Raw genomic sequence first — 25113 nt, forward strand, 5'->3', positions numbered from 1 at the left:
GGTGTAAGAAAACATTTTTTAAAGTCCCAAAACACCTGCCTCTATAGTATCACATTTTAAATTGCAAATTAGTGTTGTCAGCTTCTATTCTTTGACCTGAAATCTGTCTTATGATGCTTTTCATTTATAATTGGTCAATTTTATTTAAAATAAGAATAATCATAATTTTAAAAAAATATTAGATAGAATGAATGTGCTATAATGATACTACAGACATATGCATTTTATCATCCTGTCAATTATTTCATTTTCATCCTCAGTAAACCTATAATTTTGATTACAGATGTAAGATTCAATATTTGTTTATGTACAGACGTTTATGTCGGTGATATACTTTGGGGTTCTTTTGAAAATACACTTGCTGTTGATAAATCCTCCAAACATGTCTGTGAGGACAGGTTTCAAAAGGTACAGAAGTGATTTTATATCATGATTATCTTAATTATCTGTGATTTGCTGCTAGAAGAGTTGTTCCAATCAGAATTCTCTTGTGCAGGACCTAGCCATCTCCCAGCTCTGCAATGGGACCTGTGGATCAGATCAACTCTGAGATCGAAATCAAAATTAATCTTTGTGGAGCTTTTGATCAGTTGGTTGGGTTTTCCTTTTGTAGGGGTGGGAGATTAATATCCTGTCACATGAGATATGATCACAACCAGGTACAACTCAGAGTGTGGGGGTTTGGATTTTGAAAAATTGCCTGTTTCTGTAGCATCTGAAGTTAGATCAGACCAACCATGATATGAAGTTACAACCTGTATGAGACTCTAGCAAAGTAAGTATGACTGGTTACCAAGCCATTAGCCAACAGAGAAGTTGTTTAGGAACTTATGTTGGCATCAAGTTCTATAATCATCAGGATCAAATGACCTGTTCACAAGAGTCCCTGAGTCAGCTGAGACCTTTTTCATGTTAACATTACCTTTCAACAGATCTTCCAGTATCAGTAAAATTCCATGGAAGAGAATATATAATGATGGTGTGCAAATATTCAAACAGGTCAAGAAAAAATATTAGTATTGGGTCAAGAAATAAACAGTGGAATTCACAAATTAAGACTGTGAAGATTTTTTGTGTTTCTAAATGCTGTCATAGCATGATATTTTAATACCATCTTCTAGGGAATACAGCCTGTCAGACAGTCCCAATTTCATTTCCTTTTACTTATGTAAGATTTAATTTACAAAGACAACTTGCTAAACATAATATTTTCTTATAGATATTTTTAATTTCACACACTATGTAATCACAAGATAAAAATAATATGCAGTATCAATAAGGCATATATTGCATGAATAATAACATCAGTTATTGCAAAACCTGAAAAAAAATAGATGTCTGTAAGGAATTATCAATAGCTAAAACAATCCAGTGGGATTTTTAAAATGTGGAGTCTCATCCCAACCTCTTTTGATAATTTAAAAGTAAGTAAAAAAATAAAATTGGTAGATGGTATGTACTGTTGGGGTGAATAATAATGAAGAGAAGGACAAGGCAGCATATGGAATGAAATGGATCACATGATTGAATATTTTCAGAAAAAGTACTTGTGTTTTTGTACAATGTTATATAACATCTAAAACTAGGAACCTCATAAAAACCTAATGTAAGAATACCTTAATGAGGATTAATGGGCTCTGGAAAGCATTTTATCTGAGAAACAAAGTGGCAAGATTTGCTGACGATAAAGAAGCCTTATAAATTCCAGGATCATTCTGTAGCCTAACCAAGTAGCATGATTTTTTGAAGTGTAACAAGGTAACTAGGGCTAGAAAGACAATGGTGGGACTGAATTTGAAACACAACACTCAGTTTTGACTTGCACAGATTAAAATTTAATGTTGAGAAACTAGAAGAGAATTTACCAAGTTAGAAAGTATCCATAAAACAAACCGAAGTCTGTTGAGACACTTTACATTAAGTGAACTGAGAAAAATCAATCTTTATAGGTTTGAGGGAAGGAGAAAGGTTTGTTGGGTTGTTTGTTTGTTGTTCGTTTGTAAGGGAGACTGACTTGACCATATCATGTTCCATAGGTAATTTCTCAGGGGAAGAAATAAATATTTCAGTTTGGAAAATCATTAATAGGACAGGAAAAAAACGTGTAACACCTATAAAACTGGAAAAGAAAAGCCATAGGAACAGTTAACCTTGAATACTGTGTCTTTTAAGATCTCCTTGATGTTTTCAAATCAAGGTCGCACACATCCTTATAGACCTTTTCTGCAAGACATTATTTTTTTAATTAAAAGTATTGGATAAATAGAATAAAATCTAACATTTATGATACACCATCATCTAATCAAACTTGTATATCATAGATGATTCAACAATGTGCCTTAAATTTTAAATTCTATTAATCTATTAATCTCTGTCTCTGGAGGAGAGAAGAGTAAAATTTAAGGAAACTGTTTCTTAAGACAATTCTTTAAACACAACTTGTCTACTGCTTGGTTAAACTAAACAGACAACAATTCGTTAGGGAGGGAGAATAGAAACTGGCAAAATTTTTAGTAAGTCATAGGCTAGAAATAAAATACTTATTATAAAAATTGAAATCTCATAAAGATTATCTGCACAATTTTGTGATTGTGCCATACAAATCAAACATGGATTATTTGTTTTCAAACTTCTAAGCTGAAAATTCATACCAGAGAACGTTCGCAAATATTTATGCTCACAATTTCTACTTTGCATTTCCATAAAGACAGTGAAGTATTTACTTTCCATATCATCAACTGGTAAAATGCAAAATATACAGCAAGAGTGCTCCTCTGTTCATAGCATATTGTGAAACCCCATAAATACTGAAAACTTAGAAGCTTATCTAAATTTTCAAATTAAATATGGCTTTTAAAAAATATGAAGCTTATCCTTGAGAATTCAGTAGTCTTTGAAACACGAAAGAAGGATTTGCATTATTTAGAAAATAATGCACTTCTTAAAGGTATAGCACACAATTATCTGCTTTCCATGAAACAACATACTGCTAGCTAAATTCGAAACCTCTCAGGAACTTAGTCAGTACAACTCCAAATTTTAGGAGACTGGGAAAGGTAATCTGATTAAAAATATCAAACTGCACATCAGAATAGATTGTTTTATTCACTTCAATTTGATTTCTGACAGTCACAATGAAAAATCTGCAGCTGTTATGAAAATAGAGCACAAATAACGTAACATTTCCTTTATTAGTCCACCTTACCTGGAATGTTATCAATCAGTAGGTTTTTTTTCCTGCCTGTGATTAATGGTCTTTACGTACCTTCCCAAGAAAATGCTACAAAAATACAACCACAAACACAACCTTCCTTTAAATCTAATATGGTCACTCAGTTACGTGTGTTCATCTTTCCTAAAGGTATCTCATCACAACAGGATCACTCAGTGCTTGATAAAACACCAAATATATCAAACACCAAACACTGTGAGAACTGTGCTCCAGATTAATTCTGAACTGCACAAGGGGGGATTCAATTACTTGTTCCCCTATCTTCCACAGCAGCATAACTTAGTATAAATTGAAAGAATTGACCACTTATGAAAGCAAATTGATAATAAAGGTTGGCAAATTGTTTCTTGCTTTAACTTCCCTTAATCTAAGTTAAATCAGTGTTCTTACAATTTACCAGCAGGTTCTGTAGGGCAGAAACACCATCTGGTATTTGATGTCTATAGCAGACGGTTTCCTTTGAGAATTTGATGTAGAGTGAGTAAAGATACAGGGCTATGATTCTATGCATCATAGAATGGGTCAGACATAGAGATCCCCGGGCAGATGGATATCTGTACTGCTAAGACCATACCAAATGGCGCATAAAGGCATGGACTAAATTTCATTTAAAGGTATTATATTAATACTATCCTATGTTAATCAAGTTACACAGCTCGGATATTAGATTTACCCCTGCAAACTGCTTCAAAGAGAGACGCGTTTCCCTGCCTTTCCAATTCCACACTTAGCAGAGGGAAGACCTACTCTGAGTCAGAAGATGTAAGGTGTCTGCAATTATAATGCTGAAGTTATAGATGCCTAGCTCACAGTATAAGACCAGAATAGGTATTAGGATCACATAGACGGCATGGGCAAAGTTCCACACCTCAGAACTAAACCCAGAACTACCAGCACTGAGCCTGTGGCTTTGGACTTTAATAAGAGAAAACAATGAGTGCAAACAAAATCCTGCACTTGTGTCCACTTCCAGTTAGCACCAGTCCTTGAACCTACCCAGGAAATCAAGCTTGGTCCTGCTTCCTTCACGGCCTGTGCTGCAAGGAACACTTTCACAGGACAGAACTTAGAAATCATTGAACCAGAGAGAAGTAACTGAAGCAGAACTGCTTTGCCCAACCTCACAGTCATTGGCTGGAGAAGGGAATATGCTAGGTAATACCAGGTTCAGAAACTGGGGGTTTCTATCTTTCAGTCACTAGTTGTACTCACAAAATCTGGTGCCTAAAATTCCTCTCATTTAAAAAACATTAATTCTCAGACTTTAGGCATGGACTTTGTCCCTAGCAAGAAAATTAGAAACTCACTCAGCAGCTAGATTATGCAATGCTTACATATCTCCAAGGATGCTAAATGCTCCATTTGGACTGATGAAAAGACTTTAGCCTGTCTACTCAGGTATATGAAATATTCGTATGTTTTAAATATATATGCAAAGCAATTAATCTAGTAGCTAGATATAGGATAGAACAAATGTCATTTTAAAATCTCTTAGCAGCTTTTCTTCCCTATATGCCTTTCCAGTAGCTAAATAACTAATTTCTAGTTCAGCGGTGTAACTCAACTATCCATTATGCAAGAATATAATGGGAAGTGCTTCTACTTGATAACAGCAAAGGCAGCAGAGGCCAAGCTCTTAAGAGTTTAGTATGATGATCACAGTGTTTGTAAGCTTTCACTCACTACTAATCCCTAAAAGAGTCTCTCTTAATTTTCCCCAGTCTTAAGGTTTCCTGTAGGATTCTTGTTCTTATTTTGAATCTGTAATTGATTAAAGCACATATTCAGTTTTTGTTAGATTAGTGATAGCACAACATAGAGAACATACTTTAGGAATCTTAATCTTTGACGTATAAGATGGAGCCACAATTCAGGTCAATTTATTGTTGCATATAAAAGGACACACATGTTCTCTGTTCACAAACAAGGGTTTGTTAGCAAATAGAGTAACTAACAGTGATGGAAACAAATCTGAGAAAAAAAAGAACTTAAAGAATAAACAACAGGAAGAAACTAATTAAAATGTGCTCTTCCCTATACATTTGGCTGCAATTAATGTTGTGTTAAACAAACCAATTAAATATATAATTCCTTCAGACTACATTTTTTAAGTTACCGTACCGAAACTAAGTAATTTATAGATATAGCTCTACACATCTACATAGAGTGTACTTCTAAGGTATGACACATTCCTGAGATTTAGAGGTAAGTACGCATATCTACATACAGCCATAAAGACAATAGTACTTAATTTCCTATTTAAAATTTGTTTCTTTTTTAGTATATTTTTTATTGGAACTTTTGAAATGATGCTTTATGTAAAGATGATTTATATCCATACACACACCCACACCCCAATCCAGTGTAATTATCTACAAACACGCATGGATCCATAACACTGTTCACAGGTTCATTACATTTTATGAGAAGTCTGAATTTTTGATGTCACCTGCAACAGAAGCATATTGAAGTGGTATGTGAAAATGACATACTTAATCTTACAGTAGTTCCTGTAACTTCCAATTATCTTTCTTTGAAACAATGAAGAACTTAGTACATCTCCTAAAAGTGAGAGGTTCTTTTGTCTGTTCCTTAATTGGTTTTATTTGGTCTCACTTACTGGAATTGAATGACACCAAGAAAACTCAAAATAAAATGCAGAAGTGAGGATGAGTTTTTATGAAAATGTAATGTATTTTCATTTGGCCTATGTTAACCTGGTAAATAAAAGAAATATATCCAGATATTTAAAATTACAGATACTAGTTCATAAATAAGGATGTTAAATTCTTTCTTTGAATCTAAAACACAAATCATTAAGGAAAGGAAGAGGAAAATTTATTATTATTATATATTCAACTTGCTTTCAGGCTATGTCACTGTGGTGGGGGAAACAGTTTTTCCCCCTGAAGTTATAACATGGTAAAATCCCAGGGGGTGGTGACCCTTGAAGTTTTGAGGTTTTATCCTATGAGTGCTTCTGCAAAATATAAACATATCACAAGCAGAAGGGAAGAGAAGCTTAGTTGTAGTTGGGTCGTAGAAGAAGTAGTCATGTTGTAGGAGCCACGAGGAGAAACAGTAGCAGCCCCACTGGGGGATGGGCCCCCCCCAGCCCCCGGGTGGGGGCTGCAGGGACTTGGAACAGCGTAATGCTGGGCTAAGTACCTGTGGCTCAAAGCTAAAAAAGTTTTCTCCACCGTGAGTGAGCAGAGACAGAGCAGCAGCAGGAGCAGCGTCCAGAGACTGTGGCTAAGAGCCAAAAGATAAGAAAGCAACAACATGCAGCCAAGGAAGGCACAGAGTTGTCTGAGAGAGCCGAGAGAGAGAGAGAGAGCAGCAGAGAGAGAAAATTAGGATCTACTGAGAGGAAGTTGGGGTAAGAACTGAAATAAAACCCTATACCCCTCTGAGAAAGGAGGGAGATGGACTCCGGTTTGAGAGGAGTCGTAGAGTGCAACATGCACCAAAGAGAAGAGCTGAAAAGCTCAAAACGTCCTGGAAAGCTAGACCGGGACGGAGAAGGAATGCAGAGGGGGGTGACCTTGGCCTCCCCTCGCTGCTGCTGCCAAGCCTAGCAGCCTGAGACTGAGCACAGGAGCTCTGGTAGAACTCTTGAGGCAAAGGCTTTCAGCTGAAAGCTGCCCGAGATGTTCTGACTCAGGGGTGAATCCCCTGAGGAAGAGACTTTCACAAAGATGCCCCTGCACTTCGTGATATGACCGTGGTGAAGCGAGTTTTGTCCCTGCTACGCAGCCCACGGAGGAAGACCCTCGTTTGAAGACGGGTGGCCAAGGGGCTTTGAGACCCCTCGTGTGTGCTGGCAGAGATCCAGCTGCTGCAACAGATAAACCTGCTGCCTTAGAGACATTGCTGCTCTGAAGAAGGGATCTTTCCTTCTTCCCTCCTGGACTTTTATTTGGAGGGGAGAAGAGGTTTGATCCATTGTAAATACTTATGTCATGGTAGAGATAATTAAGATTGTATATAATATATGTTAGCATTTATTTGTACAGTCATTGTAATATATCCCCTTTCCCCCATTTTGAGTCTTGTGTGGTTGTCTGGAAAACCCATCTCACATTGGGTTGAGATGTGGGAGGGGGCTTAGACTAGGGAATTGGATTTTGAGGCTCTCAAACCATGACAGTCACTTCCCTTTCCTATACAATTTTACTTTCTTCGTTCAGTAGTGTAAGAAATAAATAGAAGAAAAGCAGCTCTAAGTCTAATCAAGTATAGATTATTTCACTTCACATAGAGAAGGAACTTGAATTTCACTGTTGAGCAAGATGAAGCACTCTCAGAGGTTATGCAGCTTTCCCTGTTGCCACCCAGAAAAGGCTTGCTGTTTATAAAAAGGCAATTCCACCATACAGGAATAACTACATTCATCACTGAAAAAATACATTTTATTCCCATACCTACTCATAACACTTCTGCTGTTTTTTCTCTTCTATACAACAGAAACAATATAGAATAATCAGGTAGTCTGCAGTGATAGAAATACTGGTATTTCATTTACAACTTTTTTTAAATTCCTGTTTGGTTTTGCATAAGATAAAATAGATAAAAAAATGAATCTGTTAACAACTGAATATTCATACCTAAAGGAAGATTCAATTATCTTCTGTTATTTTGGATTCATTTAAATTGTTTCAAAGTGTTTAAAAGCAAAACAAACCCTTCAAAGAACCACCTCACTGTACTAGAAAACTTGCAGATATGTTGACCAGAGGTGATGAAGATGATTAAAATCCTGCCTATTTCATACCCTGCACTTTTGGAAGGACATATTCTCTTTCTGATTAGTATCTACTGCTCAAAACAGAGTGGTCTAAAAAGTTAACTTCATCAGTAAGTCCTTTTAAAATCAAGCCACATCTCACTTGCTGACATAGGATTTGGAAACTAAAACATTAAATGAGTAAGGCTCAGCAATGAAAGCAGTCAAGGCAGAGAGGCATTTATATGAGAAAAGACCTGTTCATTCAGCCTGCATGGAGCTACATAATCCCACCATTTTTCTATTACATTTACACTGTGTAACAGAGTTAAAATTACTTTTAACTGCAATTCTGTATTAGTCCACAAAGCCATGAAAAATATTATACCCAGGTGCTAGAATTGTTTAAATAGAAGAAAAAAATAGTCTACCAATTTTGAATTTACTGCTATAATACTTGAAGCTAAAAAAACCCCAAACACCAAACAAACAAACAAAAAAACTTTCTCACTGCTTGAAATAGTTTTTTTAATAAAAACAATACTCCTGCTTTTTCTAGAGAGGAATATTCATTTCTCTTGCATCAAGATGCAAATTGAAGAACCTTATGACTTCAGATCCAAAATACATCAATAAAAATTGGAGTGTTGCTGTCACCATTTCCAATCTCCAACTGATTCATTTCAATTTTCCATTAGGTAGGATGACTATATGGACACCTATGAGATAATAAATGCAATCCAAGAGTCGGATTTCACAACAAGATTGACAAGATGTAAAATTTAAGATGCACTAAAAACTGAACTTCAATATTTATGTGAATATAAATTAACTTCAGGAGTCCTTGTTTTCTACAACAAATATGTTGCTTTTCATCTCCCCTTAATATGATTACGTCTAAAATGTAGACAGGCACTATCATTTATCACAACTCCGCAGATTTCAAAATTTTAACTGTATTGTGAGCACAACTGAGAGAAATTCTCCTAATCCTGAAAATGTTTTCAGGAGTACAGTAATGTCTGCCTGTGGATGGTTGACCCTGGCTGGATGCCAAGTGCCCACCAAAGCCTCTCTGTCACTCCCCTCCTCAGTTGGACAGGGAAGAAAAAATAATGAAAGGCTTATGAGCCAAGATAAAGTCAGGGAGAGATCACTCAGCAATTACCAACATGGGCAAAGCAGACTCAACTTGGGCACAAATAATTCAATTCATTACCAAGAGCAGAGTAGAATAAATGAGAAATAAACCCAAATATTAAAACACTTTTCCCTCATCCCTCTCTTCTTTCTGGGCTCAACTTTACTCCTGATATTCTCTAACTTCTCCTTCCCCAGCAGTGCAGGGGGATGGGGAATGGGAGCTGCAGTCATTCCATCACATGTTGTCTTTGCCACTCCTTCCTCCTCAGAGGGAGGACTCATGCTCTTCCCCTCTCACAGGGAGACAGTCTGCCATGAACTGCTCCAACATGAGTCCTTCCCAGTTCCTCATGAACTGCTACAGTGTGGGTACCTTCCAAAGGGTGCAGTCCTTCGGGAACAGAATACTCCAGTGTGGGTCCCTCATGGCGTTAATTATTGTGTCTCTTGTCAAAACATAAAATAACAAACTACATGGCACTAACAATGAATTTATTTTACATTAATCTTTCAATCAAATAATTCCATGTTTCTACAATGAATTATAATGATACCACATAGCACCATGTCTGGGTTTTAAGGTTGTTTGATCCGTTTCCATACTTGTGAAAAGCACTACTTTACAGTTGTTATTATAAATTCATTTTTATAGAAAAAAAAAGACTATGTGGGGAAAGTATGTATAGAAAGTTTGAAAATACCATAATGGAAGAATGTTTTATTATTTTAAAACTATGTTTGACACAAAAAAAAAAAAAAACATTGGGAAAAGTATACATGTAGCAACTGAAGAGAGAAGCATTTAATATAGTTTTCATGTCAGTATCTGTGATTCTTATGTATGATATCTATTCATATAGTATATTCACACAAAAAGTATTATTTGTAAGATATATACAGGCACCAATTTCCCTTGAAAGCTGAGTTTCTGAAAGAGTCTAAAAAGCAGCAGGAAAATCGAATCTTTTAAACTACAGAAATATAATATTTTTAAATTAGTCTTTTGAAACAGATTATTTTTTAGTATTTGACATGATACCTATATTTGCAACCAGCCTCTGGTCCTGGAAATTGCCACTAAAATTTTAAAAGTTGTCTGTATGGAAATGATAACTCTAGCCTTACACCTTAGGCATTATATATTCACTTGTAAATATTTCTTAACACTGCCATGCCACATAAAACATAGCACAATGATCAACAGTCACATCTAAAAAAATCTTATTTTTCTTAAATTTTTAATTGGCTGCCTAATATCAGACCCATTAATATAGTTTAGCCATGATTAGGTTCCTCAAACACAGACCTCTAGTAAATCAAAGTACATTTGCCCTAACAACACTCTTTAATAGAATTATCCCTTTTAGGTTGATTAAAGCTAGTGCTGTTGTGCCTAGCAGAGCAGCAATTACTGGTTTAGATCTATATTAGTTAAAGTTTACTGTTTAGAGACTACCATGAACTTTGCAAAACTACTTCTGTACTTCTCTAGCCCTAACTTAGATGAAGCAATTATATTTTATTATTAAAGAAGTGATTTACCACATCATTTTAATTGTTTTCAACTTCTACAATACAGCTATACTCTTGGACTATATGATAGTGTACTGTGGATAATAAAACAACTCATGGTCACAACAGCCTAGAGTGTTCTAACCCACTGCACTACATTCCAAAGCATTATATTAAAATTTCCAAGTAATCAATGCAGAATTTCTGAATAATTCTCAAATGAAGTTTTCCACTTCAGAGACTCACAAACATTTTCTACAGTAAAGCATCCTAAGAAATAATATTCCATGTGTGTATGTCCTGACAAAGGCAATTAAATAGCTACTATGCTAATGGAAACAAAATCTAAATCTTACCTGAGATAACTCATTAGTGTCCACAAGTCCATTGTTGTCTGAATCAAAATAATTGAACATTTGATCTACAAGAAGTTTCTTTAAAGCCATTTTCTCATCAATGGTTTTATCTTTTGATTGGGCAATGTACCTCTGATTTTGCAGATCCAGTAACATATTTTTCACTTCAGTGTATTCAGTAGGTTTACATTTATCCCCTGAAAAGAAAATACACAAAACAAGACTATTTTGAATTTGATTTCCTATTAAGAGTTTAAAGATAAATTAAAAAAAAAATTGAAAAAGCAAAGGCTATTAACTTCTTATAACAATACCAACAGGGTTGCTTTAAGAGATAAGGAATTCATTTTGTAGTAGTTTGATCCATACTATTTCCTTGTCTGGTCTTCAGATTAAGGTAAAAAAATTTATTGCAGCTTTAGATACTTTCTTAGACAAAATTTTCTGTGTATAGAAACTAAGGAAAGCTTTATCAGTTTCCAAGCCTGTGCTTTTTTCATTTGGACCATTCTGGAAAGGTTCATCTGAAGTGTTACCTTTGGTAAAGCATTTTGCATAACAGTAGAAATGTAATATATACAGGAAAACGTGCAAATATGATAGAAAATTAAACACTATGTATTTCATTATAATATTTGACTTCAGAAAGCAGAAGTTATGCTTGAATGCTCATAAGCTAGCTCTACCTTTTCATTTACTGGACATACCAAACTTATTTGAACAAGAAAAGTGGTAGTGCTAGAGGAAAAGAAAGGATATCTTTGACAAGATCTGGTTTATTCTTTTCATTTTCAAGTCTTCTATAAAGCGGAAATTGCTACAGCAAGTGCCCTACATATAGTAATTACAGTCAGTACTTACTCTAAACCGAAGCACAAAATAGTGCATGCCTACTATTCTCTTAGATCAGTTGCTGCATATTTTAAATTGAATAGACAAACTGTTTAGAAGGGCTTGGGATTTTTTTAATTAAAATAACCTTAGGATTTCAAACGGTTTTATAAGAGGAAATATGTAAATGCTTACCAGCAAAATGCCATGTATTTGTTGCAAATATATATTGACAGTTACCTACTTCTTCAAGTAGTGAAGTCAAGGCTACAGCAATACATTGATTAGCAAAGAAAGCTATTTTGCATTCTTCTTTTTAGACACTATGCTGAAGATATGAGTATTAATGAGAAACAACTATTTATCTCACCAAAACTGCTTAGGTAGTTGTTTTGTTTTGCAAGTGGATCCCATTTATTAAACATCAAACTTACATTTATGAGACTGGCATTTATTATTCTTGTCTATTTAATGGTATATGTATTATTACGATGACTGTACCACATGAACGCCTCCATAACCATTTCATAAGGTAGGGAGAGAAAAAGTTCCTAAATGCTTCTCACTATCCTAGTGAGACTCAGATCCAAAAGGGAAGGATTTGTGATAGAAATTAAATCGAGGAAGCAGATAACATTTTTCTCAGAATCAAAAGCACTCCAGACTTTTTGTTTGTTTGTTTGTTTCTTCTAAAAGCCACCATTGTTACGCAGCTATCTAAGTAACAGAAATAAACCAACCCAAGTGGTATTTAACTGACAGACTAAGCTACACACACTATTTGCATATTTGTCCTCACCTGGCAGAGGCATGGAGATTGAGGCCATACAATTGGTAAGAGCTGAGTTCTGTGTGACTGCTTTTCAGGGGTCTAATGCAGAAATACTCAGTAGGGAAACGTTTATTCCTCAGGCATTCTGAAGCTGCAGTGAGCAAACCTTTCCATCTGAATGGATGCAGGCTCCAGGTGTTGGGGAGGGAAAAGAGCACTTAACTTTAACATACTCTAATTCATTTGGGTGAACTCCAAAAGACTGGGCCAGAAAACAAGTATCATCTTTGTCTCCCCTAAATAACTTTTCTGGCTGTGCTATCCTCAGAGAGACAGTTTGGCTTCACTCTGCTGCAACTGATGACTAAGACCATTTTGCCTATGGTCCTGGAAGGGATTGGGCGATGGGGAAGACAAGACAAATCCTATTAGATAGTATAGTGGTCAGACCTAGTTACCACATTCAGATTTTCGCCCCTGTAAATTATTCCTGTTCAAATAATCTCATTCTGCAATTCTAAAACTGCAAGGAGCTGTTTCTACCTTAGAGATACACAACATAAGTAAAGCAGTTTATTTCTTAATAATATCTATTAAATCATGGATTTGTAACAGCAGCATTGATGAGATGCTACATGTCTGAGTTCAAAAAAGAAATGGAAAATGAAAAAATATTCACACTGACAACCTTTTTTTTCCCTGAGGTAAGGGACAATGTCTCTCACTTTAACAATTGATCAAGAATTGAAAAGAGGTTGTCATCTCTGCAAAGGTAACGATCATGCTAATGTTCATTAGAATATTGACAATTACTTATTTATTTATTTACTTATTTATTTATTCTAGACAACTTCTGCATGAATTGAACAAATATCTCCACAAATGATTGTACAAACCATGTAAACATAGAGGAAAAAATTAGAATTTCTGTATGACATGACCACAAAAAGCACTGTAATATGTAGTTGTTTTTCCTACTTTTATCTCAAAGCAGAGATAATGGAAAAAAAATTTAAAGGAATTTCGATCATAGTCCAGTAAAGACATTTTAATGCACTTTAGATGTTCACTTTAGATCTGAAGCTTAAGGAAAAATGAACTAATGTATTCTCTCACAGTGGCTGTTCAGAGAGACAAGAAAGAATACAGACAACATATTTTCTACAGCATTTCTTTTTTTGCATGCTTCTCATTGCAAAGCATGAACTTCTGTAACTAGTATTATAGTCTTATAAGAGCACACAGTTATATATTACATGTTTATCAACTATTTTTATGTATTTCCAGAGGTGAAGAGTATTTGTACCAACTTTTTTAATATAAAACATAAATGCTGTCTAATACAAAATCATCTGAGAGATTGCTACTGCCACAAGTTAGAGTACTTCTTGTAGAATAACTCCATTCATAACTTAAGAACAGAAGGCTGTTAAGCATTTAGTTCACACACTCCACTTAGTTAAGCTGTGTCAACAAAATATCTTAAATTACATTGTGTTAGTGTATATAAGGTTTTTATTTCCTCATCAGTGAAAAAATGCAATTTCCCAAGACTAAGTTACTAAAATCTGTCGCAGGTGTTCTACACTAAGATGACTTTTCATTTTTATTTTTCCTGTTCCTGTTATGTCCTTCGGAAATATTTTTAACCTGCAAAGTAGCTTAAACTTAGCAGTATACTGTATTAACTACTAACAGAAAATATTCACTAATGTTACTAATGAAAATAGAATTAAGGGAAGATTATATTTAATTATGTAGAATGTAGCTTTTTTTTATAGATGTTGAAATATTAATCATTGGCTTCTAGTAAGGAGGGTTTATGTCTGCTAGAGCCCAGTGTGATTCTCTTAGTGCTTCACTAACTTGTTTGAAAGCAAGTCCTCATGATGAAAATACCTTGAAAACCTGAGGTGGAAAAATAATAATCTGCAAAAATAACCTGAACTATTTTTCCTTCCAACACAGTGTAAAAGTTATCCACTTGATAACATCCACTAGATGTTCAGGGGTCTGGGTAGACACAGGGTGCATTCTGCACACAAGGAGTGATTAGTTACCTTTCAGGTTCCCCTGCCTTATCATACTGATGGAGAATATCCAAATTTAATGTTTGCTATAAAAGTTAGGTGATATGTTTAGCTATTATAAGTATGTAAGTAAAAGTAGACATCACTTGCAAATACCAATTGTTTAAGAAAATGGTGAGAAGATTTTTTTTTTTAAATTGAAGTAAATGAAAAAGAGAGAATATAGAGAAAAGCACTGTCTGTTACTTCTAGTACATATACTTAAGTGCAGGAACTTACACGTAAGTGCAGGAACTTACACTCCTCAAAAAGAGCATGAACACAGTATAGCAATTCTACCACAATATACACATCCATTATTTCTTTCCTATTACCACTTTAGTTTTCATCATGTATTTCAGCAAAGTAACCTGTTACAACAGAATTACTATATTACTTATATTTTGATCTACCACCCACCTTTCAAATATTACTATGCATTCTAACAATACAATTCAGGCTGGTGAGAGATGAACCTTTAGTTTATGATCTAAGCTAATTACAGTTGTCGTAAATCAGGTTTCCACAGCTATTCTACATTAAAACACTTTCATTTCCTACATAATTGAGAATAGTCTTTACACCAACGTTTAGAATGTAAGGACAAACATGATCGATGGATGCTGCTGACAGATAAGGGGATCACAAGGAAGCAATGAGACACTCCTAGTCAACACAATGCATAATTTTGTTAACAAATCGCCCTCTTATCTCATTGTCATGACTGCCTTTTACTGCAATATTTGAGTAAATGTGAAGCAGATGTTTAAACAAGAATGAGGCTCTCTTTACAGGAAATCTCCCCCAGGCTGGAGTAGCAGCACAGAGAAAAACTCAGTTGCTTTATTTATGCTCTAATTTAGTAAGCATTAGTTGTGAAATAGTTGTCTCAATGACACAAAAATGGCAAATGGGGATTAAATATGCCAACTTTTATAGCGAGGAAAAGTAATTTATGCTTAACATCATTGAGAAAGAAACTACTGGGAATATACTACAATTATAGTACTTCTAAAAAGACCTACTAAATTCTATATAATCACATACATACATGAAAGAGTAACCAACACACTGTGCATAATTTACTAACTTAATTCAGTTTTCTAGGTTTTTTTCTTCCATTTTTGAACTAGGCTTCCTACAAAAAACAATAGATAATTTCTGAAAAATTATTAAAAAACAATAATAGACCAAGAAAACATAAAATTTGCTTTTCTGTTTGCTTCATTCATGAAAAGGACCAATTCTGCTAGACAGCATTTTTTGTAGAAAAAAAAAGAAAAAAGAACAAACTAAGTAAAAAACCTCTGCTATGATTTATTTCACAAGTTTTCTGACATTGTCTGTGCAATCATAGAGGGTGTGCACAAACCTAAAAGTGACAAAACAAACACACTGGAATCTAACTCCAATTCTCTGGTCCCATATCATGCAACTTCTGAAGCAGTGATTTTCCTAGGGCAAAAATAGTAGAAAAGTGAAAACATTTGCTGTTTCTTTCCATTCAGTACAACAGTTCTGTAGATGTATTTTTGTTACCTTGGAAACAGCTGTAAGTTAGATTTTGTGTGCTATTGTCCTTCTAGACAGTATTGAATAGATGGTATCTGCCCATAACAGGAAAAAATTCTGTTTGACGACTAGTCTTATTTAATTTACAAGAGAAAGCTATGTATGCAAATTAATTAGTTGCTTATGAAAACATGGCAAATGAATATACACATTCTTAGAAAAATATTAAAGAATCAGCTAAGATAATAGTTTAGGGAACACTCCTTAAATCCAAAGCCAGATATCAGATTCTTGTATTTTGTAGTTTCCATAAAAATGAAGAGAAGAAAAGAATGAACATATCATTTAAAAATCACAGTAAATCTGTTCTCAGTTCTTTCATCACATTCATGGTTAATACAGGCACTTTAACCTTTCCTTTCCTAAGCATCCCCATTTACATAGCAGGAACAACTCCTATGTCAGAGAGCTATTGAATCATTTATATTCATGGTGTGTCTACCTCTGTATAAGTAATCAGTGGCTGAGATACAACTGGATTCTGAGATACTTATGATTTTGAACTAAGTTTTGTCTGTATAGCACAAATAGTTTCCAAAAAGCCATTTTTCTTTTAAAATTAAAATATCTTTGGATCTACCAGAAATGGCAGCTAGTTTTCAGTGGACCATAACACATATGAACTGTTTTAAGTAATCCACAACCAATATATATATAAATTAGCTTTTTGGAAATGGAATAGACCTGATAAGCAACAAGCCTACTTTTAACTTTCCACATGCATCTAATTAGGCAAAACAATTCACTGCAAAATTACAAATCATATGTCATGGAGCAAAACAGAAATTAATCACAGATAGTATACATATCTATACATACACACATATATAAACTAATACAGATATGTACAAATACCCCACATACACAGGATGAAGAAATCACTACAGATGCGATCTGATATCAATTCAATTTCTGGGGATTAACATCAAAACTTTTCCCTGTTGTAGCTATGTTTTAGATAAAAAGTGAGAATTTTCTACCATTTTCTTAAAAACATGAGAGTTCAGGGCTGCAAATTTTGGCCATGCAGCTTCTCAGCTTTACACATTCAGAGTGCCTGAAAAAAAAAAAAAAAAAAGGAGAGAGAAAAAAAATAAAAAAAAATTTACATTTTTAATATCTCTAGGTTTGGCTTCTGTTTTTTTTGGGGGGGGGCTAAGCCGTATTATACAGCACTCCATCAGCAGATGTGCTGCTTTTTGTCTTGTTATGTAGCATCCGTACTTTCCAATGGCAAACATAATCATCTAAGTCTAAATTCAGCATTACTGTCAAAGTTAACTTGAATGTTAAGGACTTCAATTATTCAATTCTTTTTGTAAATAGGTTTAAGTACATACAAGAATTGTTAAGAACATTCAACATGGTTGTCAGTTTTTATGTGATACATGTATAAAAATACCTCCCCCATAAAAAAACACTCAACTATCCAGAGATGGGCACACAAATACAAAATTTTAAAGTTATATCTGTCAATGTGCTTAGGAAAATACTTCTAAGTGAATACCTTAGCTGGTATATAAAATAGAAATGAAGCTAGCTTATAAAAGCCTTAGTTGCACTTTGTAAATAAGGAATAATGCTGTCCTTCCTCAAATACTAACAGTTGAAATGCTCTTAATCATTCTGATTTTTCCAAAATTAAAATCATAAGATCATAATACAGATGTAATAATTATTGGGTGATAAGACACCTAGAAGCAGTTTTTCAGTCTTAAACAATCAACAGATCAGATAAACTATTCAGATTTTCCTTATAGAAATACGACTTAGGTTAAATAACAGTAGAAGCTGAATAAATTTTCAAGAAGAAAATAGAAAAAATAGGTAATACTATTTCAATTTTTTCTTTTTCAGGACCAGTTAGAGCAAACATTATATGAAGTGAGAAAGATTAAAATCAAAAAAGTAACTACAAAATGAAGCAAAGTACCAAAATCAGCATTTGGGGTATTGGCGTGTGTTGGACTTCTAGTTTTTAGTGCGGAGTAGTTGTCATACCACAGATCTCTTGACAGAATTAAACAGGTCATATAAACTCTCACCTTCAAGATGACATTTGAAAGAAATAACAGGTTGACAATAATGAGCAAAACATCATTTTCCACAGATGAGAAAACACTGAATGTTTGGGTTGCGTGGACTGCATGTTAGTGTCATAAACACCATAAGCAGTGCTAGTCTGTAACTGGCAAATGCAAGACTCTTCTACAGGACTGACTCTGTCTTGAAAAAACTTATAAATCCACACTGCTTTTAATCAATTATATCATTTCTCAGAATTTCTTGATGTTTTGGATGTTTACTTCAGGGTATTATACCATGAAAAAGAAGAGATGAAAATAGGTACATTTAACAAATGAAATGTTTTATTTTCTTGTATCCAGCTCAAGCTTTCAGATCACTTTTGTCTATTTGTTTCATACAACTTAAAAAAAAAACAACTTTCATTTTGTAAGTAAACATTAATGTATAACATTAATAAAATAATCTGAGTTTGCTTGTCCTTTTTAAAAGAAAAATTAAGAGACAAAAAGAGAAAAGCACTGTGTCTCAAAGGAAGGCATTACTAAAAATGAAGGCTGAGACAGAAGTTTAATGCCGTATTTTATTTTCCCCTCTAGTGGAGTTAACCCAACCATTGATGTTAGTCTTCCTCCCACAGGGCTTAAAGAATTTTTGACTTGGAGTATCTAAAGTGATATTCTGAATGCTATGAAATGCTATAGGCTCACATTAAAAAAAAAAAAAAAAAAAAGAAGAAAAAAGATGAAAAAGTATTCCAAATCCAGCAGGGAAACTCCTATAGGATATAAGCTTAGCCAGAAAATCTATACAGAATTCCACTTTTGCTTCTTGGGAAGCATGTGTCAGAAGGCTCTCTTATTAAAAACAAATAAACAAAATGTTACTGAAAGAGATGAAATATTAAGTCACTATTTTCCTTTTTCCAAGAGCTTCCAAGAGATGCAGAGTACTAACAGGTTTATGAAGATGAGGTCTCAAGAAGATGAGGTGTCAAGACTGGCCTAAGCCTAACTAAAACAGTATCACAGTTAAAAAATAAAGACAGTTCTGATGCTCCATTTCTATTTCTTCTCCACCATAGCCTATTTCCACTACTTCCTTTGTTTCACCTTTAGCACAGTTGGGTTCTAGTGCTAATTACAGAAGTTTTTACATTCAGCCTTTTGCTGTAGGAAAAATAGAACTAGTTTTGTGTGTGTGTGTATATATATCTGGAACCAAAAATTTACTATTGTTAATCCAATTAAAATTTTAAGTCTATTACCTCCAGTTATTTCATTAATTCAGAAAAGCCTTAATTATGCAGATAAAATTTCTTTAAAAACCTTTTCTAGTATTCTCTTGAGATATTTATCTTATGTTCACTCTTGCAGTTTTTCTCTGGGTATTAAGGTTTCAGTCTTTTCCTCAGGAAGAGGAGGAACATGAAGATATGGTGAGAGGTTTTTTCTACTTAGTCTAAGCCTGTCTGTGGTTTAGTTTTATATGTTTCACTATCAGAACCTGCTTCTCTTGGGGAACAATGTTAAGTAGAAAAATGGACAAATCAACCTTCAGTTGAAATACAAGGCTATTATTTGATAAGAATAAATTACCCATATATTGTTTTGAGAGAGTTCAAACAGGATAGGCAATAGTCATTTGACCACTAGGCAACTTTTGAAACCAACAAAATCAGCTCAGTCCAAGGCAAGACCAGGCAAGTTTTGAGACTCCCTGCCCTGTCAGGTCAATACAAAGGGGCTTGTGGTTGGTTGGTTGGTTGGTTGGTTGGTTTGTTTGTTTGTTTGTTTTTAAAGCAGGAGGAAAGGGGAAAAAAAAGGGGAAAAAATCCTACAGGGCTATTCATCTTTTGAGGAATGAATACAGTATAAGCTAAAGCAATTCAGAGAAATGTGACCTATTGTGGACCAAGGTCAGGAGGTGTATGTGATGAAACTTGATTTTAGCCTGCCTAAGGAAGATACAACAGTGTTTCCCAGGCTGAGCATCATAATTCTGTATTTGTTCCCTGCTTTCTCCATCCTTCCCACATATAAGAATATGATGGTTTGGTAATAAAAGGAGAAAAACAAGATTTATAAGTTGAAACTCAAGTAAAAAAGTATGCAATTTGCCTTTGAATCCACACCAGAATGTAACCTAACTACACTTGCGGCACCAGCATAAGTATCTGATCAGGCTGCTAATTCTTAACCAATTTCACGTATCACTTCTAGGTTTAGTGTTTCTCTACCTTATGTTCTATAGGCTTGAAATTGTATTTTGAGGTTCAAACAAATTTTGAAAATGATCAGTTTTGGGTGGGAAGACAATGTAAAAAGGATTTTCACAGGATCACAAAATATGCTGAGTTGAAAGGGACCCACAAGGATCATCAAGTCCAACCCTTAGCCCTGCACAGGACCATCCCCAAGAATCACACCACGTGCCTGAGAGTATTGCCCAAATGCTTCTTGAATTCTCTCGGGCTTGGTGCTGTGACCATTTCCCTGGGGAGCCTGTTCCAATGCCCAACCACCCTCTGGGTGAAGAACCTCTTTCTAATATCTGACTTAAATCTGCCCTGACACAATTTCAGGCACTTCCCTTGGTTTCTGTCACTGGTCACCACAAAAAAGAAATCAGCGCCTTCCCTTTTTCTTCCCCTCAAAAGGAAGTTGTAGGCTGCAATGAGGTCTCCCCTCAGTCTCCTCCAGGCTGAACACATCAAGTGACCTCAGCTGCTCCTCATACAGCTTCCCCTCAAGGCCCTTCACCATCTTTGTTGCCCTCCTTTGGACACTTGCTAACGGCTTAATATCTTTCTTATATTGTAGTGCCCAAAACTGCACACAATACTCATGTTGAAGCCACATCAGTGCAGAGCAGAGTAGGACAATCCCCTCCCTCGACCGGCTGGCAATGGTTTGCCTGATGCCCCCCAGAACAGGGTTGGCCCTCCTGGCTGCCAGGGCACTGCTGACTCATATTCAACTTGCTGTCAGCCAGGACCCCCGGGTCTCTTTCTGCAGCACTGCTTTCCAGCATCTCATTCCCCTGTCTGTACGAACATCTGAGGTTGCCCCATCCCAGGTGCAGAATCCGGCACTTTCCCGTTGTTGAACTTCATATGGTTGGTGATTGTCCAGTCCTCTAATTTGTCAAGATCTCTCTGCAGGTCCTCCCTGCCTTCGAGGGAGTCAACAGCTCCTCCCAGTTTCGTGTCATATGCAAACTTGCTTGGTACCCCTTCCAGTCCTGTGTTGAAGTGATTTATGAAGATGCTAAAGAGCACTGGGCCTAAGATGGAGCCCTGTGGAACCCCGTTAGTGACAGGTCACCAGTCTGATGTCACCCCATTCACTGTTACCCTCTGTGCTCAACTCATGAGCCAATTGCTCACCCACCATGATGTGTTTATCCAGTTGTGTGCTGGACATTTTGTCCAGGAGGATCCTGTGAGAGACAGTATTGAAAGCTTTACTGAAATCCAGGATAATCTTCTCCATAAGTTTACCAGGCGCTGAAGTGAGACTGAGGGGCATGTAGTTTCTGGGGTCCTCCTTCTTGTCCTTCTTGAAAATCAGGACAACATTCACCAGCTTCCAGTCAGCTAGGACCTTCCTGGATTCCCAAGACATCTCAAAAATCATCAAGAGATGTTGTGCAATGACATCAGCCAGCTCTTTGAGGATTCTGGGATGAATCCCATCAGACCCCATAGATTTGCTTATACTAGAAATTAGAAATTAGAGTTCTGTAAATCAATCCAAGAGAAAAGCTAGGTCTACACAAACTGACTTTCATTTACTTGAACTGTGCAAGTTCTTGGATTATACACAAATGTATTTTGACCAATCATCCCTAAACAGCATTCTGATTATTTCCTTTCACAATCACAGAAAAGGCTACCTAAAGAGAATGGATCAATAATTTTATTCTAGAATCCCTATAAAGAGATACCTGTTTCAGTAGAGATATTTCTCATCTGTGGTTTGATGCAGATATGGCATTTCAGCAATTGCAGTGAAATTCTTAGCTTTGTTTTCCTACAGCTGAAGCTTTGTTTCTAAGTGTTTTGTTCAGCACTTGGTCTTCCACAGAAAATGTCCTTAATCACAGAGACTTAGCTATGTAAAAATTAGTCTCATTTCTATTTGGTTTCATATTAATTCTGTGTTTCTAGATAAAATCTTTCACATGATTCAAAAAGAAATGTCTACTGATTATGACTAAATTAGGACACTCTCAAGAAGCACTTAAGTGAACTTTGACAAAATTTAAAAATATATTAAAGCCATCTTTCCATTACTGTTTAGGGAAGAAGTGCTATAAAATTAAAAAAAAAGGCTTACTTTAAAGATTATGGTTTTGGATCTCTAAAAAACAAAAAAAAAAAAAAGAAAAAGAAAAACAACAAAAACAAAAGACAAAAAAACCCCCACCATAACACAGTCAACAAACCCCTCCAACAATCCCCAGAGCAAGTAAAACTCAAATTTACCTGAAACTTCAGCATTTTATAATTGTATATAGAGTAAGGCTAACGTAAAAAATCTAAATTCTCAGCTTTCTATCACACTGTTTTTCTAACCTTTCTAAACTATCACAATTTATAAGTCCAGCAAGAATTAAATAGAAATGGATTTTTTGAAAAATACTTGCAGCAAGCCTAAAAATGAGACATATAAAGAGCACAGAATTTCTACACAGAAGGATATACACACAAACATATAGAAACACCAACCAGATGTATATAGACAACAACTGGAAATACGTATTCAATTTTTAAGATTTATATTTTTTAATAAAAAAAAAAAAAAAAGTTGGAAATTTAGGCCAGAAAGCTGCTGAAATTGAGTGTCATATAATGCTAACTCAGTGGCTTTATTTTTTTGCCAAAAAAATTATGATATAATTTATTAGAGTAGAATGAAGGGGATAGCTTTTTTTTTTAATTTGTCCTAATTCTAATTTCAGTTTCTTATAACTTTTTTGGTTTCTCTCTGTGACTGTTGGATAGTGTTTTGTTACTAGTTAATGCAGTCACCTTCCAAGCCCAATGATGGCTGTATCCTAACCATAACTAAATATAAGTCTTAGACATACCAAGTTGTCTAAAGAGTACCGCATGTGTGTCAACCATTACAATTAACATGTCAAAAGAAAGGTATATGCAGGCCAGCTTTTGCATCTGAACCAAGGAGAACACGTTTAAATATGTTATTTCAGCATTAACCTAGTTTTGCTTATGAATTCTGATATTAGGCATTGTATACCCCAAACAGAGGTAACTTTCAAAGTAAGCACGTAGTGAAACTAGAATTTAAATAGTTTTAATGATTCTGTAATCATGTCTTTCCTTGAACGGTACTTTTTGTTTTGTTTTCACCTTTCTTTAACTGCAAAAGTCTCCTTGTCTTTATTTATCCTAAGTCTTTAGGATAAAAATAGATATATTTAAAAAATCAAGTTATGCTTTTACTAAAGGACAAAAGCTGACTTGAAAGACCATTTATGGATGAAAATACCATATAACAACTCTTGTTACAATTATTAGGTGTTAAAAACATATATCTGCATTATAGTGGAAAGCTTTCAATTTAATAAATATTTCCACGATAATACTAAAATTTATTTGTTTGTGTTGTCTAGTTAATGTTTTTTCTTGAGAGCATTTCAGGGATCACTGAGCAGAGTCCTAAGAGACTGTGGAAATTTGTCTTTGTACTTTGTAACATATGTGTTTCTTCCTGAACAGGAATACTTATAGTTACTATATTTTATATAAAGACTTTGAAATAGGTGGTTTGGTTAATCTATATGAACTTACAGTGAGAACAAGATAACGTCTAAGACTTTAAAGTATGGACTTTCAACCTGTCAACTAATATGGGCCACAGAGTAATTTTGGGTACATCTATCCCCTCACAATATAACATGTAAACTGATAGTTCTCATTCTATCAATCTTTTCACAGATAAATTAAGGGAGGTGGTCCAAGATTTCAAAATATGGAATCTGCAAAACAGATACAATTCTTGTCTATTTATGGAAGAATTACATCCATGTCTGCCATTTTTATTCTCCTCCTTCCAAAGTTTGACTTTAAAGTAAATAGGCTTCCCGTCCCTATAAAAAAATACTGAATGAGAAAAGGGCAACACTATAGGTTGCTTTTTCCAGTATTTCTCTTTAGAGGAATTCTAATCTCAAATCACACTGAAATGGTCTGCCCTACCATAAATTTTGTTATACTTGTGCCAAGTCTTTAAGCCATACAGGCTCAGCTGGTCTATGGAGAAGGAGACATGTTCTCCCTCCAAGAAGTTTTACCTAGACAAAGTCCAAATGCCAAGAGTACAGTAAGAGCAGAGAATCTTTCAGTGACTGAATTAAACTAACATCTGCAGACTAAAGTGACCCTTAACTATGAAAGAAATATATATATATTAAGAAAACAAATAAGTGTGGATGTTTAATAATAGCTCAATATAACTGATAAATCTCTAACATAATAATTTAGGCAAAAAAAAGGCCATTTTTCTTCAAAATTGTTGAATCAATAATTGTATTCAAATTCTTCCTTAACATAATGAAAAAACTAATTTTCAAAATACCTTACTTTATCATCAGATACGACATATTATTTTAGAATAAAATCAGTTCCAGTTTCAAATGCATTACTCCAGTTAACCACGTTAAAGGACACTAGTAGAAGTACTGGCTAACAACCACAGCAGCAGGAAAGTAATGCGAGATGAGAGGCATGGACAACATAGAAACTCCACACAACAATGTATTGTGAAAACTCATTTTGTTTCAATTTTCAGAGTGCTAAACAACAGGTGTTAATGTCAAACAAGTTAACAAATAAGAGTAGATAGATT

At 34.9% G+C, this 25113-nt stretch overlaps 1 protein-coding gene across 5 annotated transcripts in view; it reads right to left on the bottom strand.

Annotated features, from left to right (window-relative positions):
* The window catches only part of FSTL5 (follistatin like 5), a 295874-nt gene that overhangs the window by 128028 nt on the left and 142733 nt on the right, over positions 1-25113 (bottom strand). For all 5 annotated transcript variants that reach the window (XM_064652364.1, XM_064652368.1, XM_064652367.1 and 2 more), the window contains one exon: positions 10970-11166. In XM_064652364.1, the coding sequence (XP_064508434.1) occupies positions 10970-11166 (197 nt within the window). The remainder of the gene's footprint in view (positions 1-10969; positions 11167-25113) is intronic.

This window comes from Pseudopipra pipra, chromosome 4 (assembly GCF_036250125.1).
Source record: "Pseudopipra pipra isolate bDixPip1 chromosome 4, bDixPip1.hap1, whole genome shotgun sequence".
Taxonomy (NCBI): domain Eukaryota; kingdom Metazoa; phylum Chordata; class Aves; order Passeriformes; family Pipridae; genus Pseudopipra; species Pseudopipra pipra.